General features: G+C 41.9%; 1 protein-coding gene across 2 annotated transcripts in view; it reads left to right on the plus strand.

Moving 5' to 3' along the window:
* KIFAP3 (kinesin associated protein 3) overlaps positions 1-18517 on the plus strand; it is a 115297-nt gene that overhangs the window by 51678 nt on the left and 45102 nt on the right. For both annotated transcript variants that reach the window (XM_077452600.1, XM_077452599.1), the window contains exons 12-13: positions 7668-7776; positions 11313-11425. In XM_077452600.1, the coding sequence (XP_077308726.1) occupies positions 7668-7776; positions 11313-11425 (222 nt within the window). The remainder of the gene's footprint in view (positions 1-7667; positions 7777-11312; positions 11426-18517) is intronic.

The following is an 18517-nucleotide window of genomic DNA, read 5'->3' on the forward strand; positions in this document are numbered from 1 at the left end:
TATCGTTTATGCTCAAAGGAGATTGTACAGTGCCTTGCGAAATTATTCGGGCCCCCTTGAATTTTTCAACCTTTTGCCACATTTCAGGCTTCAAACATAAAGATATAACATTTAAATTTTTTGTGAAGAATCACCAACAAGTGTGAAACAATTGTGAAGTGGAACGAAAATCTATTGGATTTTTGAAACTTTTTTTAACTAATAAAAAAATGAAAAGTGGGGCGTGCAAAATTATTCGCCCCCCTTGCGTTAATACTTTGTAGAGCCACCTTTTGCTGCGATTACAGCTGCAAGTCGCTTGGGGTATGTCTCTATCAGTTTTGCACATCGAGAGACTGACATTCTTGCCCATTCTTCCTTGCAAAACAGCTCGAGCTCAGCGAGGTTGGATGGAGAGCGTTTGTGAACAGCAGTTTTCAGCTCTTTCCACAGATTCTCGATTGGATTCAGGTCTGGACTTTGACTTGGCCATTCTAACACCTGGATACGTTTATTTGTGAACCATTCCTTTGTAGAATTTGCTGTATGTTTGAGATCATTGTCTTGTTGGAAGATAAATCTCCGTCCCAGTTTCAGGTCTTTTGCAGACTCCAACAGGTTTTCATCCAGAATGGTCCTGTATTTGGCTGCATCCATCTTCCCCTCAATTTGAACCATCTTCCCTGTCCCTGCTGAAGAAAAGCAGGCCCAAACCATGATGCAGCCACCACCATGTTCGACAGTGGGGATGGTGTGTTGAGGGTGATGAGCTGTGTTGCTTTTACGCCAAACATATCGTTTTGCATTGTGGGCAAAAAGTTGGATTTTGGTTTCATCTGACCAGAGCACCTTCTTCCACATGTTTGGTGTGTCTCCCAGGTGGCTTGTGGCAAACTTCAGACAAGACTTTTTATGGATATCTTTGAGAAATGGCTTTCTTCTTGCCACTCTTCCATAAAGGCCAGATTTATACAGTGTACGACTGGTTGTTGTTCTATGGACAGACTCTCCCACCTCAGCTGTAGTTCTCTGCAGTTCATCCAGAGTGATCATGGGCCTCTTGGCTGCATCTCTGATCAGTCTTCTCCTTGTCTGAACTGAAAGTTTAGAGGGACGGCCAGGTCTTGGTAGATTTGCAGTGGTCTGATACTCCTTCCATTTCAAAATGATCGCTTGCACAGTGCTCCTTGGAATGTTTAAAGCTTGGGAAATCTTTTTGTATCCAAATCTGGCTTTAAACTTCTCCACAACAGTATTACGGACCTGCCTGGTGTGTTCCTTGGTCTTCATGATGCTCTCTGCGCTTTCAACAGAACCCTGAGACATCACAGAGCAGGTGCATTTATACAGAGAGGAAAAAAGGAGTGGGTTGCGCTAAAAAAATAAAATAAAATAAATATGTCACCAAAATTGAATAAGTTTAATATTAACACCAATCCTATACGGAAGTATGTGCAAAAATTACAATAAGAATATCAATATACTTATGTACTTATACTTAATATACTTATGTAAATATAAACTAGAAAGATCACTCCTATGTATTAAAGGGGATACAAAGAATAATAATTAACCGGTCATGTGACAAAAAAAAGCTTACGGGGAATGCAAATATCTTTGTATCCCCTTTAATACATAGGAGTGATCTTTCTAGTTTATATTTACATAAGTATATTGATATTCTTATTGTAATTTTTGCACATACTTCCGTATAGGATTGGTGTTAATATTCACTTATTCAATTTTGGTGACATTAATATTTATTTTATTTTATTTTATTTTTTTAGCGCAACCCACTCCTTTTTTCCTGTCTTTTGTTGAATGTAGTATAACATTTGGGTCTGCTGCACGTTTTTGTTTTTTGTGATTGGGCAAGTGCGGTTTTTTCTTTTCTCTTTTGCATTTATACAGAGACTTGATTACACACAGGTGGATTCTATTTATCACCATCAGTCATTTAGGACAACATTGGATCATTCAGAGATCCTCGCTGAACTTCTGGAGTGAGTTTGCTGCACTGAAAGTAAAGGGGCCGAATAATTTTGCACGCACCACTTTTCAGTTTTTTATTTGCTAAAAAAGTTTAAAATATCCAATAGATTTCGTACCACTTCACAATTGTGTCCCACTTGTTGGTGATTCTTCACAAAAAATTAAAATTTTATATCTTTAGGTTTGAAGCCTGAAATGTGGCAAAAGTTTGAAAAGTTCAAGGGGGCCGAATACTTTCGCAAGTATGTATGTATGTATGTGTGTGTGTGTGTGTGTGTGTGTATGTATGTGTGTATATATATATATATATATATATATATATATATATATATATATATATATATATAATATATAATATATATATATATATATATATATATATATATATATATATATATATATACATATAAATGTTTTATTATAAACTACCTGAATTCAGGTCGTTTTGACTCTTGACACCCTCACAGGGGTAGGCCTCGATATGTCTTGTGTCATGTAATTCTTTATAAACTGAAGGAGGAGATTCTGTAAAAAGCCTGTGGAAAAAAAGCCATTTGCCTTTGTTGGAGCGGCAATTCAGCTTTTGTCTGGCATTTTCAAAACAACCTGAAAACAATTCAATAACATTAAAATGTCTACTGGATAATCTTTAAAGTGATTGAGACTTTACAATTTTTTTTTTTTTATTAACATGTTCTGTGGAATGGTATTGCACAGAGCAGCCCCAAACCTCCTCTTCTGGGTCCCTCGCTGGCGCTCTAGGCGCCTTCTCTTCTCAGTGCTTCCTATGGGGGTGCACCTGCGGGCTCACTGACAAAGCCAGGCTGTATGTGCCCATTGATACGCACACTGCTGTTCAACACACAAACTACTCGCATTACTACTCCTGTTGGCATATACCACCTACTAAAATTTGAATCTGCTCTATGAGATGCTTGGGATGTGACTCGTCTTGGGTTTTGCAGTATCTGTAGGAATATGTAATTTACTCAACAACCGTGTGATAGAAGTATTCACTTCACTCAGCACATTTTTAGCACCCTCGAACTGACAGCTGTTGGTCCTGTAAATGTAAACCCTGGTCCATATGTTTTGGGTCAGGTACCTTGCTTTCTATTGATTAGTCTCAGTTGACAGGTTTTATACAAGCTAACAAATGTCTATGCACAAAGTGAAATGACAGCAATACCAATGCACCCCATTGGTTTGTCTAGTAGGAGATCCAAGAATTACCTTTTTGATCTGTGCAGTGCTGCCAAAGTGTGCATCATGGGAACACAGACACAACACTACATTCTTACACTAAGCCAATAGCGTGCTTTTGTTTATGGAGGATATCACACATCTCTTGAGCTCAGATTGGAGAGTATAATGAAGATCAATCTTGTTTAATCAAATAGAGCTTAAAAAAATATCTTAACTTTTATCTTAACTCGTTTGGCTGGGCTACTCCTATGGGTCACATGTCACTATTGGTCTGCACTCCTGTGACCCGTTGCCTGCTCTCTGCGCATAAATCAGTCCACCGCATCATTCCGACAGTGGAAGTCTGGATCCGCCAGGTACCTGGACTGATACCCATCTCAGCCTCTCAGCGAGCTGCTGAGAGCCTGAGACGACCGCTCCCTGCCTCTCCACAGCTCAGTGCTCCAGTGAGCGAGGAGGGACCAGAACGAAGAGCTGCTGATTGACAGTGGGCAGCTCTCTGCTCAGGGAGCTGTGAGAACCAAGCCATCGGGGATGTTCGATCGCTCGGTTCTCAGTGCAGAGGAACCGGGGGACAGATGCAGAATCGGAACAATGCTGCATCCACCTAGGTAAGTATGATGGCGGAAAACCCCCCAAAATCCATACTTCTCTTTTAAGTAAAAATTTGGGGTTGTGCACCCACACCTGTGTCTGTGCAGCCGCTGTGCCCCAATCTTTTTGACTGCCTGCACAGGGATGCATGGAACCCTTGTGCAATAAACATGGCCCTCACAGAGGCATGCGCTGTAGTGGGCCCTGTGTGAATTGGTCTAAACCTTTAAAGAACGATGTTAAAAAAAAAAAATAGGGTTAAAGAACCACTGTCTCAGAATATATATGTGGATAAATGTTTGTGGTTCATGCATTTTATTATAGTATACTGTATATACCTTTTTTGCAGCAGCACGTTGCAGCAACATTGCAGTTAATATTTTTTATTTTATTTTTTTTGCTCTTAACACCCCTCGCAGTATTATAAGTTCACACAGCCTCTGTCGCCATCACTTTTGCAGGAAAGCTTTGTCTGTATCTGAATGTAGAGATAAATATAAGAATGTATAATAAGGGATATAATACACAGAAGGTTTGTAGTGCATGTGCAAACTACAAATGACAATAAAAATACAATGTTTTTCACAATAGTAGACATGTAAAAGTGTAGTAAACTGAAAGAAAACCTGTACAAAGAAAAATATGTAGGCTGTCATCGTTGACTTCTTCATGGAGAGCGTCTGTGAACAGCAATTTTCAAGTCTTGCCACAGATTCTCAATTGGATTTAGGTCTAGACTTTGACTGGGCCATTCTAACACATTAAATATGCTTTGATCTAAACCATTCCATTGTAGTGCTGGCTGTAGGTTTAGGGTCGCTCTCCTGCTGGAAGGTGAACCTCTGCCCCAGTCTCAAGTCTTTTACAGACTCTTAACAGCTTTTTTCTAAGACTGCCTTGTATTTGGCTCCATCCATCTTCCCATCAACTCTGACCAGCTTCCCTGTCCCTGCTGTAGAAAAGCATTTCCACAACATGATGCTGCCACCACCATGTTTTACGACAGGGATGGTGTGTTCATGGTGATGGCGCAGCGTTGGTTTTCCGCAACACATAGCAGTTTTGCTTTTAGGCCAAAAAGTTCAATTTTGGTCTCATCTAACCAGAGCACCTTCTTCTACATGTTTGCTGTATCCCCCATACGACTTCTTGCAAACTGCAAATGGGACTTCTTATGGCTTTCTTCTTGCCACGGTTCCATAAAGGCCAGATTTGTGGAGTGCATGACTAATTAGTCTTTGCAGCTCCTCCAGAGTTACCATGGGCCTCTTGGCTGCTTTTCTGATTAATGCCCAATCTGTCAATTTAGGTGGACGGCCATGTCTTTGCAGTTGTGCCATACTCTTTCCATTTTCGGATGATGGATTGAACAGTGCTCCCTGAGATGTTCAAAGCTTGGGATATTATTTTTTCATAACCTAATCCCTGACCTGTCTGGTGTGTTCCTTGGCCTTCGTTTTGCTGTTTGTTCACCAAGGTTCTCTAACAAACCTTTTAGGGTTTCACAGAACAGTTGTATTTATACTGAGATTAAATTACACACAGATGGACTTTATTTACTAATTAGGTGACTTCTGAAGGCAATTGATTCCACTAGATTTTAGTTAGGTGTATCAGAGTAAATAGGGCTGAAAGCAAATGCAGCACATTTTCAGATATTTATTTGCAAAAATGTTTGGAAACCATTTATCATTTTCCTTCTGATTCACAATTATGTGCCACTTTATACAATCTAAAAAAAAAAACATACATTTAATTTTTGGTTGTAACTTGACAAAATGTGGAAAATTTCAAGATGTGTGAATACTTTTTCAAGGCTATGTACATTGACCCAGTGGCAATGAAAATTTTGAGACACCAGTCAAAAAAAATAAAAAATAATAAAAAGCCAACCTGCAGATTTTGTCATATATCTGAAACCTGTTGTGTTGACCCTAGCTGTTGTTAGGTTGTTATACTTTTCTTGGAGGTGCAGGAGGGTCCAATTTGGGACCCACTCCGATGTGGCTAATGGATGTTTAGTAAAGACTAAAGTAGTGGATCCATTTAAGATGGATACTTTAATCAGATACTAACTTAAATGGCTCAACTGAATGCAATGTTTTTGTTGAATTAATCTCTGCTATGTTTGGTGTCTGACTTTCTACACATCTGTTTCTCATTATCTCATTAAAAAAGAACTATCACCAGAAGAAAACAAATTCCCAGGGATCCCTCTTTGCATAGTACTTGTCCACAGTTAAATTCTGAGGAGTGGGAATTAAATAAAATATTTTAATTTCTGTGTTTGCTGGCTGTAGCTCCACCCCTCTTTGGAGCCTAAAATATGGTACAGAGTCCAGACCTGCAGGCTGCTATTCAAGTGAATGCAGAAAGTGAGACTGTCAGCTTGGGTTGTGTATGACTGCAGGTGTAGAAAGGGCTTTCATTCACAAAAACACAATCTGACCGTAGCATACATAGCTACAACACTTGTCTGCGCATTCTAGTGTAGTACCTGGCTTGTGCTGTTGTCCGCTTAAAATGTCACTAAACCCACATCATAAAAAACTATCAATAAATGCTGTATTACATGCTGGTCCTACTCAGTCACTATGAGATAAAATTTTCTGTATTCTGCAAAAAACCTGGTTGATCCTGTTCTCGATCTCCACCTTCTGCCCATGTCCCCATTTCAGCTAGAGATTTTGCAGCTGTGGTGGCAACTCTGCACATGCTCAGTTTTCAGTGAGTTTCTATGCTGAGCATTTTCTCCCGATCACATCTGAGCAGCCCTTGTGATTATAGAGTATGGGTATATAGACAGTGGTAATAGACAGCCCACTCCCCCCCCCCCTCCCCCTCCTCCATGCCAATACACAGTGGGGTGGGCTTCACCTCTCTTATTCTAAGACACAGGCTGGAGGGGTGTGATACAGCCTGTGACTCGCAGAAATATGCCTACGCCATGTTATTCGAACAAAATAATAAAGATTTGATTTCAAATATATATTTGTATGACAGTTTAAAACTGTTTATTGATTTTTTACGCTGTATTCCAAGGTCTGTTTTTTATTTTGTTCATTTTTTTATTTTTTTAACATATGACCAGCAGCAGAGGACTAGAAGCTCCTGCTTATGTTTCCCTGCAGACAGGCTGGGAAAGATCTGTTCTGGGTCATGTGACAGCTGTGAAATGATTAGGAAAAAGGTACCTGGAGGTATTTTTTATTACAATGCCATCATCCACATACAGAAATAGAAGAGACAATAAATAAATTTAGTGTGTCTTTAGTATCACTTTAAGCTGACAGTTTCCACTCTCTCCAGACTCTGTGTACACTAAAGAGGATAGATGAGGAGACGGCACAGCAGAGCGATGTTCAGGGTCGTGCAAGCTCTGTGTTCACTGCCTATCATGTCCCCCCTTATCTTGAGCCATCACTCAAAAACTCATCTCCATTGATCAGTGTTGTAGGATAGCTGGGTTGGTGGACTGGACTAGCTATCCAACAACACAGCTCAGCAACACTTGCACAGATTTAGATGGGGGGCAGGTGCTATGTGTACATAATACCCTGGTAGGGTATTTGGGTGGAACTCTGCTTTAATTTACACTAATAATGGTTCTTTAATATTTAAAATTCTTTAATACTAATAAAATTACCATATTTTTCTGTCAAAAATGTATTGTATGAAGGTGTATGAGGTTGCAGGATAATGCTTTTGTATTTCTGATTTCTGATTGCGGAGATAACCAAGCATCCGCAGAAAATATAAGCGTAGTAAGAGTGGAGGAAATGTCTTGTCCTTCTTCTTCCATCAGAGTATGCTTATTTTATCTAACCATAAAACAAAATTATTTTTCCAATAAATATATCCCCAATCACTCAAAAAATATTTTATTCCACTTTTAGTTAATGAAGATGCTGTTTGAATGTTCAGATGAGCGCATTGATCTTGAGCTGATTTCTTTCTGCATAAATCTTGCTGCAAATAAACGGAATGCTCAGTTAATATGTGAAGGTGAGTCAACTGTTATTTATGATCAGAACCAGTCCCTAATTCACAAACTATAGGGTACTCCTTTTTGTTTAATTCTTTTGTAAATACTCTTGAGTTATTGTAGTAAAATTATTTTGCTGATGTTTACATTGCCTACTTGGCACCTTCAGGTGTTTGCATAAGATATCTGGTATGTTGCAATGCCCCTGAAAAGTAGGGTGCACTAAGGAAGAGACAGTTACTGGCACCTCTGGTTGTCAGCATCCTCAATTGCATTTCTACTGGTTGGTAAGTTGAGCTGGACAGTGATAGGCCAGTAATGAGTCAACAGGGAGCAGGCGAAAGTTGGCAATCTTAGAAGCTGGCCACCTTTTTTCTCAACAGAACAATCCACTTTTCTGGCATTCAGGGCATTTTACACCATATTACAAATTACATGCAGTCACGTAGAGGTGCCAACTAAACAACATTAGTGTTTTTAATATGTCGGTTATATGGTCACAGGTTTGCGTAATGCATTCTGTGCATTAAGGTGAACAGCCTTCTGCAAGCAGCTCCCTACCCCACCTTCTACTTACCTGAGCCCGATCTCAATCCAATGATGTACATAAGAGTATGAGCTCTCCCAGCTCTCTCTCTCCTCATTGGACAGAGAGGCAGCAATGGGAACAAGTGGCTACTGCTGCTGTCAGTTACAGCCAGAGAGCTGGGGGGTCAGGACTGTCCACGATCTGTGTGTCAATGGACACACAGAGCCGGCCTTAGGAGCAACCACGCACGTGTGCCCTAATAGCAAGCAGCTTCCTATGTTGGTACTCAGCGGGGGGGGGGGGAGCCAGTAGCCCTGGTGGGGGACCCGAGAACAGGAGGATCAGGTTTGCTCTGTGCAAAAGCATTGCACGGAGCAGGTAAGTAGAACATGTTTGTTATTTAAAAAAAAAAGAAAAAAAAACATTTGACCTTTTTAGAACCACTTCAGCTGTCACTCCTGTATACCCCTTTTAGAATGTATACGTTTTTTTTTTTTTTTCATTTCTGCTATGGGCTTGTTTATTTGGCAGTAACTTTGTTATGATTTAGCACTTATGCCCACTGGACTTAAAAAAAAAAAAAAAAAACAATAAATAAAATTTATTTATTCACCCACAGAAATACATGTTGTGCATACGGCAGCCTTAATTTGGCTGCCCTGTGTCCATTTGTCATGCCAAAGAAGCTCGGGGACCCAATTTTGGCCCTGGGTAGGGCATGATTTTACAAGTGCATTTTGCCCTTATTCTTGCGCAACAATTGTATCAAAATGGCACTGCGTTATTTACGAATCCTGAATGATTGCACCACAGATGTATTTCCAAAATAATCACCAACACTCAACACTGAATGATCATTCATGCAATCGAGGGACAAATGGTCATCCATAAAAAGCGAGGAATTGTAAACATCACACTCTAGGGGAAAATTCTGAAAATAAAGCAAGTAATAGTATAGCTATTAGTAATATGTCAAACAATAAAAAAAAAACTATGCAAATATTCTGTCATATAATACTGTAGGCAGGTGTATAGTGAAATAGCAGTACTGGATTGCTGGACTACAGTTGGTCATTTTTGACATAGTGCAGCTATATCACTATACTGTACAGTTGCAGTGTGTTCAATTACTGCGTTTCATCACATGATGGATGCTGTTTTATTGGAAGATGCAATTCTCCTTTTGGTAACATAGTTCACTGCTGGTATAGAGCAAAGCCATAAAGATAATTAACATACATTAGAGCTGCTATATTGCTGTACATCTGACACCTCAAACAGCGTGGCACCAATTTGAGTATATGTTTATACCTCACTGGCCAGTGCAGAGATCTGATTGTTCTAGAATTCCGTGCCTCTTTAGAATAAATAGAGGTGACCTTGTTTGAGAGCATTTCTGCTGCTACTGCTTTTACGTTTATTTTATCCTTTAGGTCACGTAAGCTTTGTATCTTATAATATGTTTGAAGCAATAACAATAAATTATGAAATCGGCAAACCGTTTTAGTTTGAGGATAGTAAAATTCAGACTTCTTTGCAGAGCAGGACCCACTTATGAGAACGTTGCCAATACTTGGCTCAAAGCTATGACAGGTTTAATTATAGGTGTGCAGCTGGAAGTCCTCAACTAGTGCCATCATTCTGTCACTAACTGGTCACATGACCTAAAGCATAAAGCTGCAACAGTAATCCTGGAAGAATTTACTAGGGCAAAACTGTATGATGCAATGTGAATAGGAGGCTGACCACTGTCACTGATATGCAGTTTCTGTTTACTGCAGGTTCGTTCTGCTCTGTAAATAAGTCTGATCTAAGGGGGGAGATAAGTTCACTGGATTCTGTCCAAGCTCCGATGAGTTTACCATTGTAAAAGTAACTGGAGGGACCAGGGAGGTACGCTGCGCATGTGCAGGATTTTGAAAGACATCAGGTGTGGGCAGTTGAAGCTGACAAGAAGAAAAGCGCAGAGACTTTTCAAAGATGGCACTGCCTTCTGTCACAGAAGGCTTGCTGCAGCCCATACATTTGGCTTCAAATTTAAATAAAATTTAAGAAAAGTGTTGATGGTTTGTAATTGTAATTGAAATTGAAAGAATATGGCTGAATTTAGTTCCACTAAAAAAAAAAAAAAAGAAAGAAAAAGCCTTCTCTTTCTACTGTTATATGTATCTGTTTTGTTCTGCCGATTCCCAACTTTAATGTAAAAATGATCCGGACAGCTGTATAGCGACCTGGTTACTTTTGCAGTGCAGGCCAAAACTGTAGATTTTACCTTGAGGGGAAGTAGTTCAGGTTAACTAATATGGAGGCTAAATAGGAACAAACAAAATAACTAAAAGGGTTGCCTAAAAGAGGAGATCTAGTGCACCCCCCCCCCCCCCCCGAAACAAATACCTGCAGCTGCTGAATTTTAATATATGGACATTTACCTGTCCATGGAGCCCACGATGTCAGCACCACAACCAATCTTCGGATCGGCTGTCTGGTGCAGCCGTCACCATTCCTGTTAAGGGAACCCGACAGTGAAGCCTTTCAGCTTCATAACCAGATCCCTACTGCGCATGCTGCACTTTCTAATTGGTCCGGCGGCTGAGGAAGGAGGAGGGGGCCAAACCTCTGGGAGATGGTCCACGGTACCTGTCAAAAACAGGTACCTGCCCCCCGTGATTTGAGGTGTCATTCAAATGAGTGGCATCTCAAATGCGAGTCCCACGATTTGTCATTCACATATCGGTGGTTTCAAATTTCGAGCATATTTGTGTCAAATCTGCCCACTATTCAAAATGCTGAAGTGTGAATGCAGCCATGGATCTCCTTATGAATGAAAGACTCCAAATACAATGTAACAATAATACATTGACTTTCTGAATCACGCTTCTGAACTGAGGACCAGACTGGTGTGATCGAGCCCTAAGGGAGCAGTTACTTTTTCACTCGGTGCAAGTCTCGTGAAGCCTGTTCATGTCCTTCATATTTTTTAACATGTAAATATTTTCTCTACTAACTATGATCTAATGTATATTGTAGCAAATGGTCTGAAGATGCTTATGAAAAAAGCTCTGAAATTTAAGGACCCGTTGCTAATGAAAATGATCCGGAATATTTCTCAGCATGATGGACCAACTAAAAACTTGTTTATAGTAAGTGACTTGTTATTTTAGGTGTTTCTTGCACATCTTTGTCTGTATTACCGTATGGGCATACTTGATGGCTAAATATTTTGTATAGCAGTAGTCTTCTTTGTTGGTGCAGTTACAGTAAGTGGATTAGCACAAATTGCTAGTTCAGTATAAATATAGCTAAATAATTTTCAAGACCAATACCTAATATGCGAGTCCGAATTAAAAACAGCACATGTTGCAGACACAAGTTTTGAGTATCCTAAAATATTTCTGAGCATGTGCAATAAAAGAATTGTGACGCTTTCTGGGTTACTGCATGTAAGCTGTACCTTGGCAGAGGTCATATTACTTGTGAGCATTGAGAAGACTCTGCAGGGTGAACTACTTGGTTTTGCTATAAGAAAATCTGAGGCTGGATGTTTGTGCCTGAATACTTTGTTACTGTCAGTAACTCGCAAAGCACCTCATCAGTAGACCTTATCATCTATACCGGGAATTGGGCTATATGATCAGATATGCTATTGTTCCACCTATTGGCTGTTACATCACAAGAGTAGGCCTGGCCTACAGTAGTGATGTAGCATTTGATGGGTTGAACCAAAGCTTGGGCAAAAACAGGAATACAACCCACCCAAAAGATTCTGCTATAGCTCTGTATGAGAGAAAATATCCAAGGCACTGGCAGCAGAACAGTTAGGTATTAATGTTTTTATGTGTGCGATGCTTTATTTGCTTTAAAGGCTGTTTGGACTTTCAGCCTGGCTATCCTAATAAATGAATTAAATCATTGGAAAAGTTATGTGTGCCTGCAAGTATTTATACCAGCATAAGTGTGCAATTTACAGCTTCAGGTATAATCAACACTACTCATAAGGAAGAAGGTCAGGGCCGGATCTAGCCTGTCTGATGAGGGGGGTGCAATTAAAAATGTCAGGGGGGGGGGCAGAGGATGCACGGGGAGCAGTGTAGTGTGTTGGAGTCAGTAGGGCAGTGTACAGGGGTCAACAGTTTGTAGGGTAGAGTACAAGCGGTCAGCAGGGCAGAGGATGTGAGGTCAACAGGGGAGTATACAGGGGATCAGTAGGGCAGAGGATACGAGTCAGCAGGATGGAGGACAGGGGTCATCAAAGCAGAGGAACGGGGTAAGAAGGGCGGTGTACAGGGATCAGCAGAATGAAGGACAAGGGTCAGTAGGGCTGTGTACGGGGGGCAGCAGAGAAGAGAACAGGGTTACACATGACAGAGCACTCGGCAGAGCTCCCCCCACCCATCCCCGCGCTGCACACAACCTAAGCACTCAGCCGTTTTTTCTTTCCTCCCCACATAGCACATGGCTGATATCAGATTCCCTTACAGACACAGGCTCGTTCTGCACAGTGTGTAGCTAGCTACTGCAGCTTCACTGTCAATTCCGATCTGGGAATGTCAGTTCTGAAATGCAACACAGCTGCACACTGTGCAGATTTAGGCTGAGCTTGTAAGGAAATCCAATCTCAGCTATGTGCTGTTTTGGGGGAAGGTCATCTAGCACCTAGGGCAAAGATGACAAATTGCATAAATCCCTCCCCATTTAAAAGACCACACTAATCCGCATACTCTCCCCCTAACCACCCCTAAAAATTTGCCCCAAACACAAAATGCTATAAGGTGCATTTAGCCTTTATCCCCTTTGGTGCCAAAGACTTAAGGCTTATGTTTGAACAGTAATGTTTCCAGTTGGCCTGGTGTGTGTTAATACCATTTTCAATGTCCCTGTGTATTTTATTCACTAAGATGCCATCTAAGCGTTTTATTGAAATTTCAATACGCCCCGTGGACACCACCCATTGTAGAAGGGGAAAAATTGCTATTCTTTATCGTACATTACGGGACACAGAGCCACAGTAATTGCTGTATATGGCACACCCTGGACCTGAAGTTCAACTCCCCATATAACCCCTCCCCTTAGGGGAGTATCTCAGTTTTTTTTTCGCCAGCGTCTTAGGTGTTGGTCACGAGTAAAGATGTGCTGTGCTGAGCTCCACTGGAATATTCCTTTGCTGGGGAAAGCTATGCAACCAGATCCATTCAAAGTGTCTTTTCCAGGCCAAATTGAATGGTACCCGGTGCCCGGGCCTCGTGTCAGAAGAAACAATGTTTTGCCTGTAACGCTTCTCTTTTTAGAGAGCTGGCCCCCGGGATCCAGTGCTTGGTTTTTTCAGCCATATTTCCTGCCTAATGTTGTCATGCCTAAAGTCGCCACCAGAGGCTGTCAAGAGCACATACCTGATTCCATGCTTGTCAGTCTTGCTCAGTGTCATTACAAGCTGCACGCTTCCTCCAGTCTAGGCCCCAGGTAAGATGTTGGAAAGGGGGCTTTTTTTTTTTTCTTTAAAGAATCCCCCACCTGGACTGGTTTGTCTTCTCTCCAGGAGAGGCTCTGAGGACCCTACCTCTGCAACGCCATCCCCCTTGAAAGGCCTAGGTAGGCTGGTCAGAGTGAGCCAACGGGGTTGCCAGGGACTGCAACTGCTTCCGGCATTTCAGCCCATGTATATATTACTGAGAAGGTTTTCTCATCAGCCATGATTGGATTGGCGGAATGATTAGCGGCTTTAATCACATCTTCACAGAGTGAAGAAAACGCATTAGGTCCCCTTCTACCACCCAGGACCCTAAAACAGAGGAATGGGAGAGGGAAGCTAATTCTTCCTCTGGACCGTGAAGAGGCTGATGATCCTCTTCTGAGGGATCAAGCGGGGAAGGACCTTCTTCAGTGGTTCTTCAGGCTGAGAAATTGCTGCTGCAATCACTTACTGAAATGGTCCGCTCCATATTTAAGCTACCCTTAACTGAGTCGATTAAAAAGCCCGCTTATTGTTTGGGTTTGCTGAAGCCTCCTCAAGCTTTTCTTGCCTTTCCTGTCCATTCATTGCTGGAAAAGCTTATGTATTTTGAGTGGGATCACCCATATAAGCACTTTTTCACTCCTAAAAAGTTTTCAACACTTTATCCTATGGAGGAAAAATTTACAAAGATGTGTGGTATACCAGAAATTGATGCTGCTGTATCCTCCGTAGATAAAAGTTTGACTTGTCCTGTCGATGATGATCAAATGCTTAGGGATCCAACCATTAAAAAGTTGGAATTCCTGTTTCTTTGGCAGGTTCAGTAGCTCAACCTGCAGTGGCGGCAATTGGGGTATGTCAGTCCTTGAGAGACTGCTCAAGGTTTTCCCTGAACAGCAGGCCCAGGAATTAGCTGAGCTGCCAGCGGGTTTGTGTTTTGCAATTGACGCAATCAGATTCAATGTGTAGAATCTTATGGTTGGAAAAATTGGTCAGCCAAAGCGCCATGCAAAAAGCTCCTGGCTGGGTTTCCTTTCCGCAGTGAAAGGCTGTTTGGGGATGATTTGGACAAATAATATCCAAAAGATATCAAGTGGGAAAAGTACCCTTTTGCCTGTTAAGTAAAGGAGTTAACATCCCTCATTTAAACGTGCTCTTTCTCCAGTGCCAGGGGCATCAGCCTCCTGGCAGTCCCAGACGGCCTGGACTGTCAGGTTCAGGAGGTAAACGTCAGAGTCAACCCCAGGGACAAAAGAAGTCCTGGGTGAGGAAACCTACAAGACAGAATGCTAAAGCCTCTTTATGAAGGTGTGCCCTCGCTCGCTCAAATGGGGGAAGACTGCTTCAGTTCTCAAGGTTCTGTCAGGAGGATATTCAGGACAGATGAGTGTTCTCCGCAATAGCTGTAGGTTGCAAACTAGAGTTCAGAGAATTCCCGTCTCCTCATTTCAGGTCAAATGTTCCCAAAGATCCAGAGAAAAAAGTCTCTCTTTCAAGACCAATTTTTGTTGCAAAAATTGATCATGGTGGCCCCCATGGAAGAGCAGGGATTGGGGTTTTATTCAAACCTTTTCACAATTCCATAACCAAATTGAGATTTCAGACCCATTCTAGATCTCAAAGATCTAAATCGGTTCCTGGAAATTCGCTCTTCATATGGAATCAATCCGATCAGTAGTCTGCATCCTACAAGGAGGAGAACTTCTGGCATCAATCGACATCACCTGCATTTACCTATCTTCCCCAATCATCAGAAATATCTGTGTTTCGAAGTGGTAAACCTTCATTTTCAGTTTGTAGCTCTGCCTTCAGGTCTAGCTACTGCACCTCGGGTGTTTACAAAGATCCTGGTTCCTCCTCTGGCAAGATTAAGGGCCCAAGGTATAGCGATTATAGCTTATCTAGATGACCTGCTTTTGGTAGATCGGTTGGTAGCCCGCTTAGACCAAAGCATGGTCACCACAGTCAACTACCTGGAATACCTAGGTTGGGTCCTCAACCTAGAGAAATGTTCTTTAAAGCCAGTAAGGTGGCTAAAGTACTTGAGTCTGGTTACAGATACAACTCAGAAGAGTATGTTTTTACCCCAGGCAAAGATCAGCGCCATAAAGGAGCTGGTTCAGCTATTGTTGGGAAATATGGTGGCTTCTTTAGAAGAAGTTCCCTATGCTCCGTTTCATTCAAGGCTGCTGCAAAACCGTATCCTGCCTGCCTGAAACAAGAGGGTCCAGGTGCTAGATTTTCCAATGTGTTTGTCGCCAAAATTGCGCCAGAGCCTCAGTTGGTGGTTGATACCCAAGAATCTGCGGAAGGGGAAATCCTTGTTACCTGCAAGGTGGTAACAGATGCCAGCCTTTCGGAATGGGGAGCAGTCCTGGAAGAGACGACTGTCCAAGGAAAATGGCCCAGAACTGAAAGGACCCTGCCCATCAACATTCTAGAGATTCGGGCAGCGCACCTAGCCCTAAAGGCCTGGACATTCTGTTCGCGAAATTGTCCTGTCAGGATCCAATCTGACAATGCCACAGCAGTGGCTTATATCAATCACCAAGGGAGCACCAGAAGTCATGCAGCCCAGGGAGAGATGAACCATATCCTAATCAGGACAGAAAAGCATGTGCCATGCATATCGGCAACCTTCATTCCAGGGGTAGAGAATTGGCAGGCGGACTTCTTAAGTCACCAGCAGTTGTTTCCAGGGGAATGGTCTCTTCACCCTGACATCTTCCAGGCTATATGCCAAAGATGGGGGATCCCGGACCTAGATCTGTTTGCGTCCAGGGTCAACAACTTTGTCAAGAACAAGGGATTCACTCGCCTACAGAACTGATGTATTGTTGACTCCATGGGATCAGTTCTCATTGATTTATGCATTCCCTCCTATTCTGCTGCTACCCCGACTTCTTCACAGCATCAAGCAGGAAAAGAAGTGGTAGTTCTCGTGGCCCAGAAGATCTTGGTATGCAGAGATCGTAAAAATGGCAGTAGGGGCCCCATGGACCCTACCACCACGTCCATACCTGCTATCGCAGAGACCAGTGGTCCATTCTACCTTACAAATGCTAAATTTCCTTGTCAATAGGTCCTGCCTGTTGAGAAGTAAGCTAATTTTTCTGGTAGATATATCTTCCGCAAGAAGGGTATCAGAATTGGCTGCTCTTTCTTGTAAAGAGCCATATTTACTCATTCACAAGGATAGAGTAGTATTGCGTCCTCATCCTAGTTTTTTGCCGAAGGTGGTTTCAGGTTTTCCTTTAAACCAGGATATTGTTCTACCTTCATTTTTTCCAGAACCCTGTTCTACAGAAGAAAAGTCCCTACATTCTCTGTATGTAGTGAGAGCAGTCAAAATCTATTTGGAAGCCACTGCTCATATTCGGAAAACTGATGCTTTGTGTTGCCTGAAGGTCCTAGGATAGGAAAGGACAGGCAGTGTCGAAATCTACTATTACTAAGTGGATTCAGCAAGTAATTATTCAAGCCTATGGTTTAAAGAGGAAAGCTCCACCTATACAAATCAAAGCGCACTCCACCAGGGCTGTTAGTGCTTTGTGGGCAGTGCATCACTAAACCTCCATGGCTCACATCTGCAAGGCTGCAACCTGGTCTTCAGTCCATACATTCACCAGATGCTATGAGGTGGATGTAAGAAGACATGAGGATATCACCTTTTGGCGCAGTGTGCTGCACGCAGCAGTATAGGTCCTCAGGTCTGATTGCACCCTACTGTTCTGTTTGTGTCTCCCTCCCCTCAGATAGCATTGCTCTAGGACATCCCATACAGTAATTACTGTGGCTTGTGATGTACAAAATAGGATTTTTATAACGGCTTTGAACTTCCTGTCTAGGGTGTGCCTGTGTCAATCACCTGAAGGTGCCATATAACCCATACTGTAATTACTGTGGCTCTGTGTCCCTTGATGTACTCCAAGAAAAAGAGTGAGCTGTTATGAATTTTTTTTTACAAAATTACAAAACGCAAACAAAGAAACCCCCCCCCCCCCCCCCCAAAAAAAAATATTTTTTGGGTATTTTTTCATTGGTTTAGCAAAAAATAAACTCCAGTGTTGATTAAATACCACCTAAAGAAATCTCTATCTGTCTCAAATAAGTGATAAAGATTTTGTTTGGATACAGAATTACATGACCACACAATTGTCATTCAAAGTGTGACAACGCTGAAAATTGGCCTGGGCAAGAATGGGGTGAAAGTGCTTTGTATTGAAGTGGTTAAACCACTCCTTTTTCCCCAGTGTTAAATGTTTCTAGAATTTCATCCTAACATATAGTATATGGAGCACAGTTTAGAAAAGTTGTATGTTTTGAAATTAAAGCGGAGTTCCAATTATAAACATTTATTTTTATTTTTTTAAAGTCAGCTGCTATAAACATTGTAGCTGCTCACCCCCCGAGGCTGATCTGTCCATCAGATCGGGTGAAGGCGTCGCCATTGTAACTAAGGGAAACTGCGGCTTCACTGCCGGTTTCCTACTGTGCATGCGTGAGTCGTGCAACGCTTTGTGAATGGCCAGCTTGTCTTCTGAGACATGCACAGGTCCCAGAAGACATTGGGGTGGGGTGCGGCTCGCCGCACAAGAGGACATGATGTCCTGCACCGTGGTTCGGCTAGAATGGAAGTACACTTAGTACTGTAAAAAAGGTACTAAAGAAAAAATATATATTTTAAATGTCCAAAAACGAGGGGTGGTCTTTAGTTTAAGACCACCTTTCAAAAGTGGGTAGGAGGAGTCCAGCCTGAGCTTTTTAGGCTGGGCTTCTCCTG

Source organism: Lithobates pipiens, unplaced genomic scaffold (genome assembly GCF_037356315.1).
Source record: "Lithobates pipiens isolate NorthernLeopardFrog02 unplaced genomic scaffold, aLitPip1_a1.2 Scaffold_23, whole genome shotgun sequence".
Lineage (NCBI taxonomy): Eukaryota > Metazoa > Chordata > Amphibia > Anura > Ranidae > Lithobates > Lithobates pipiens.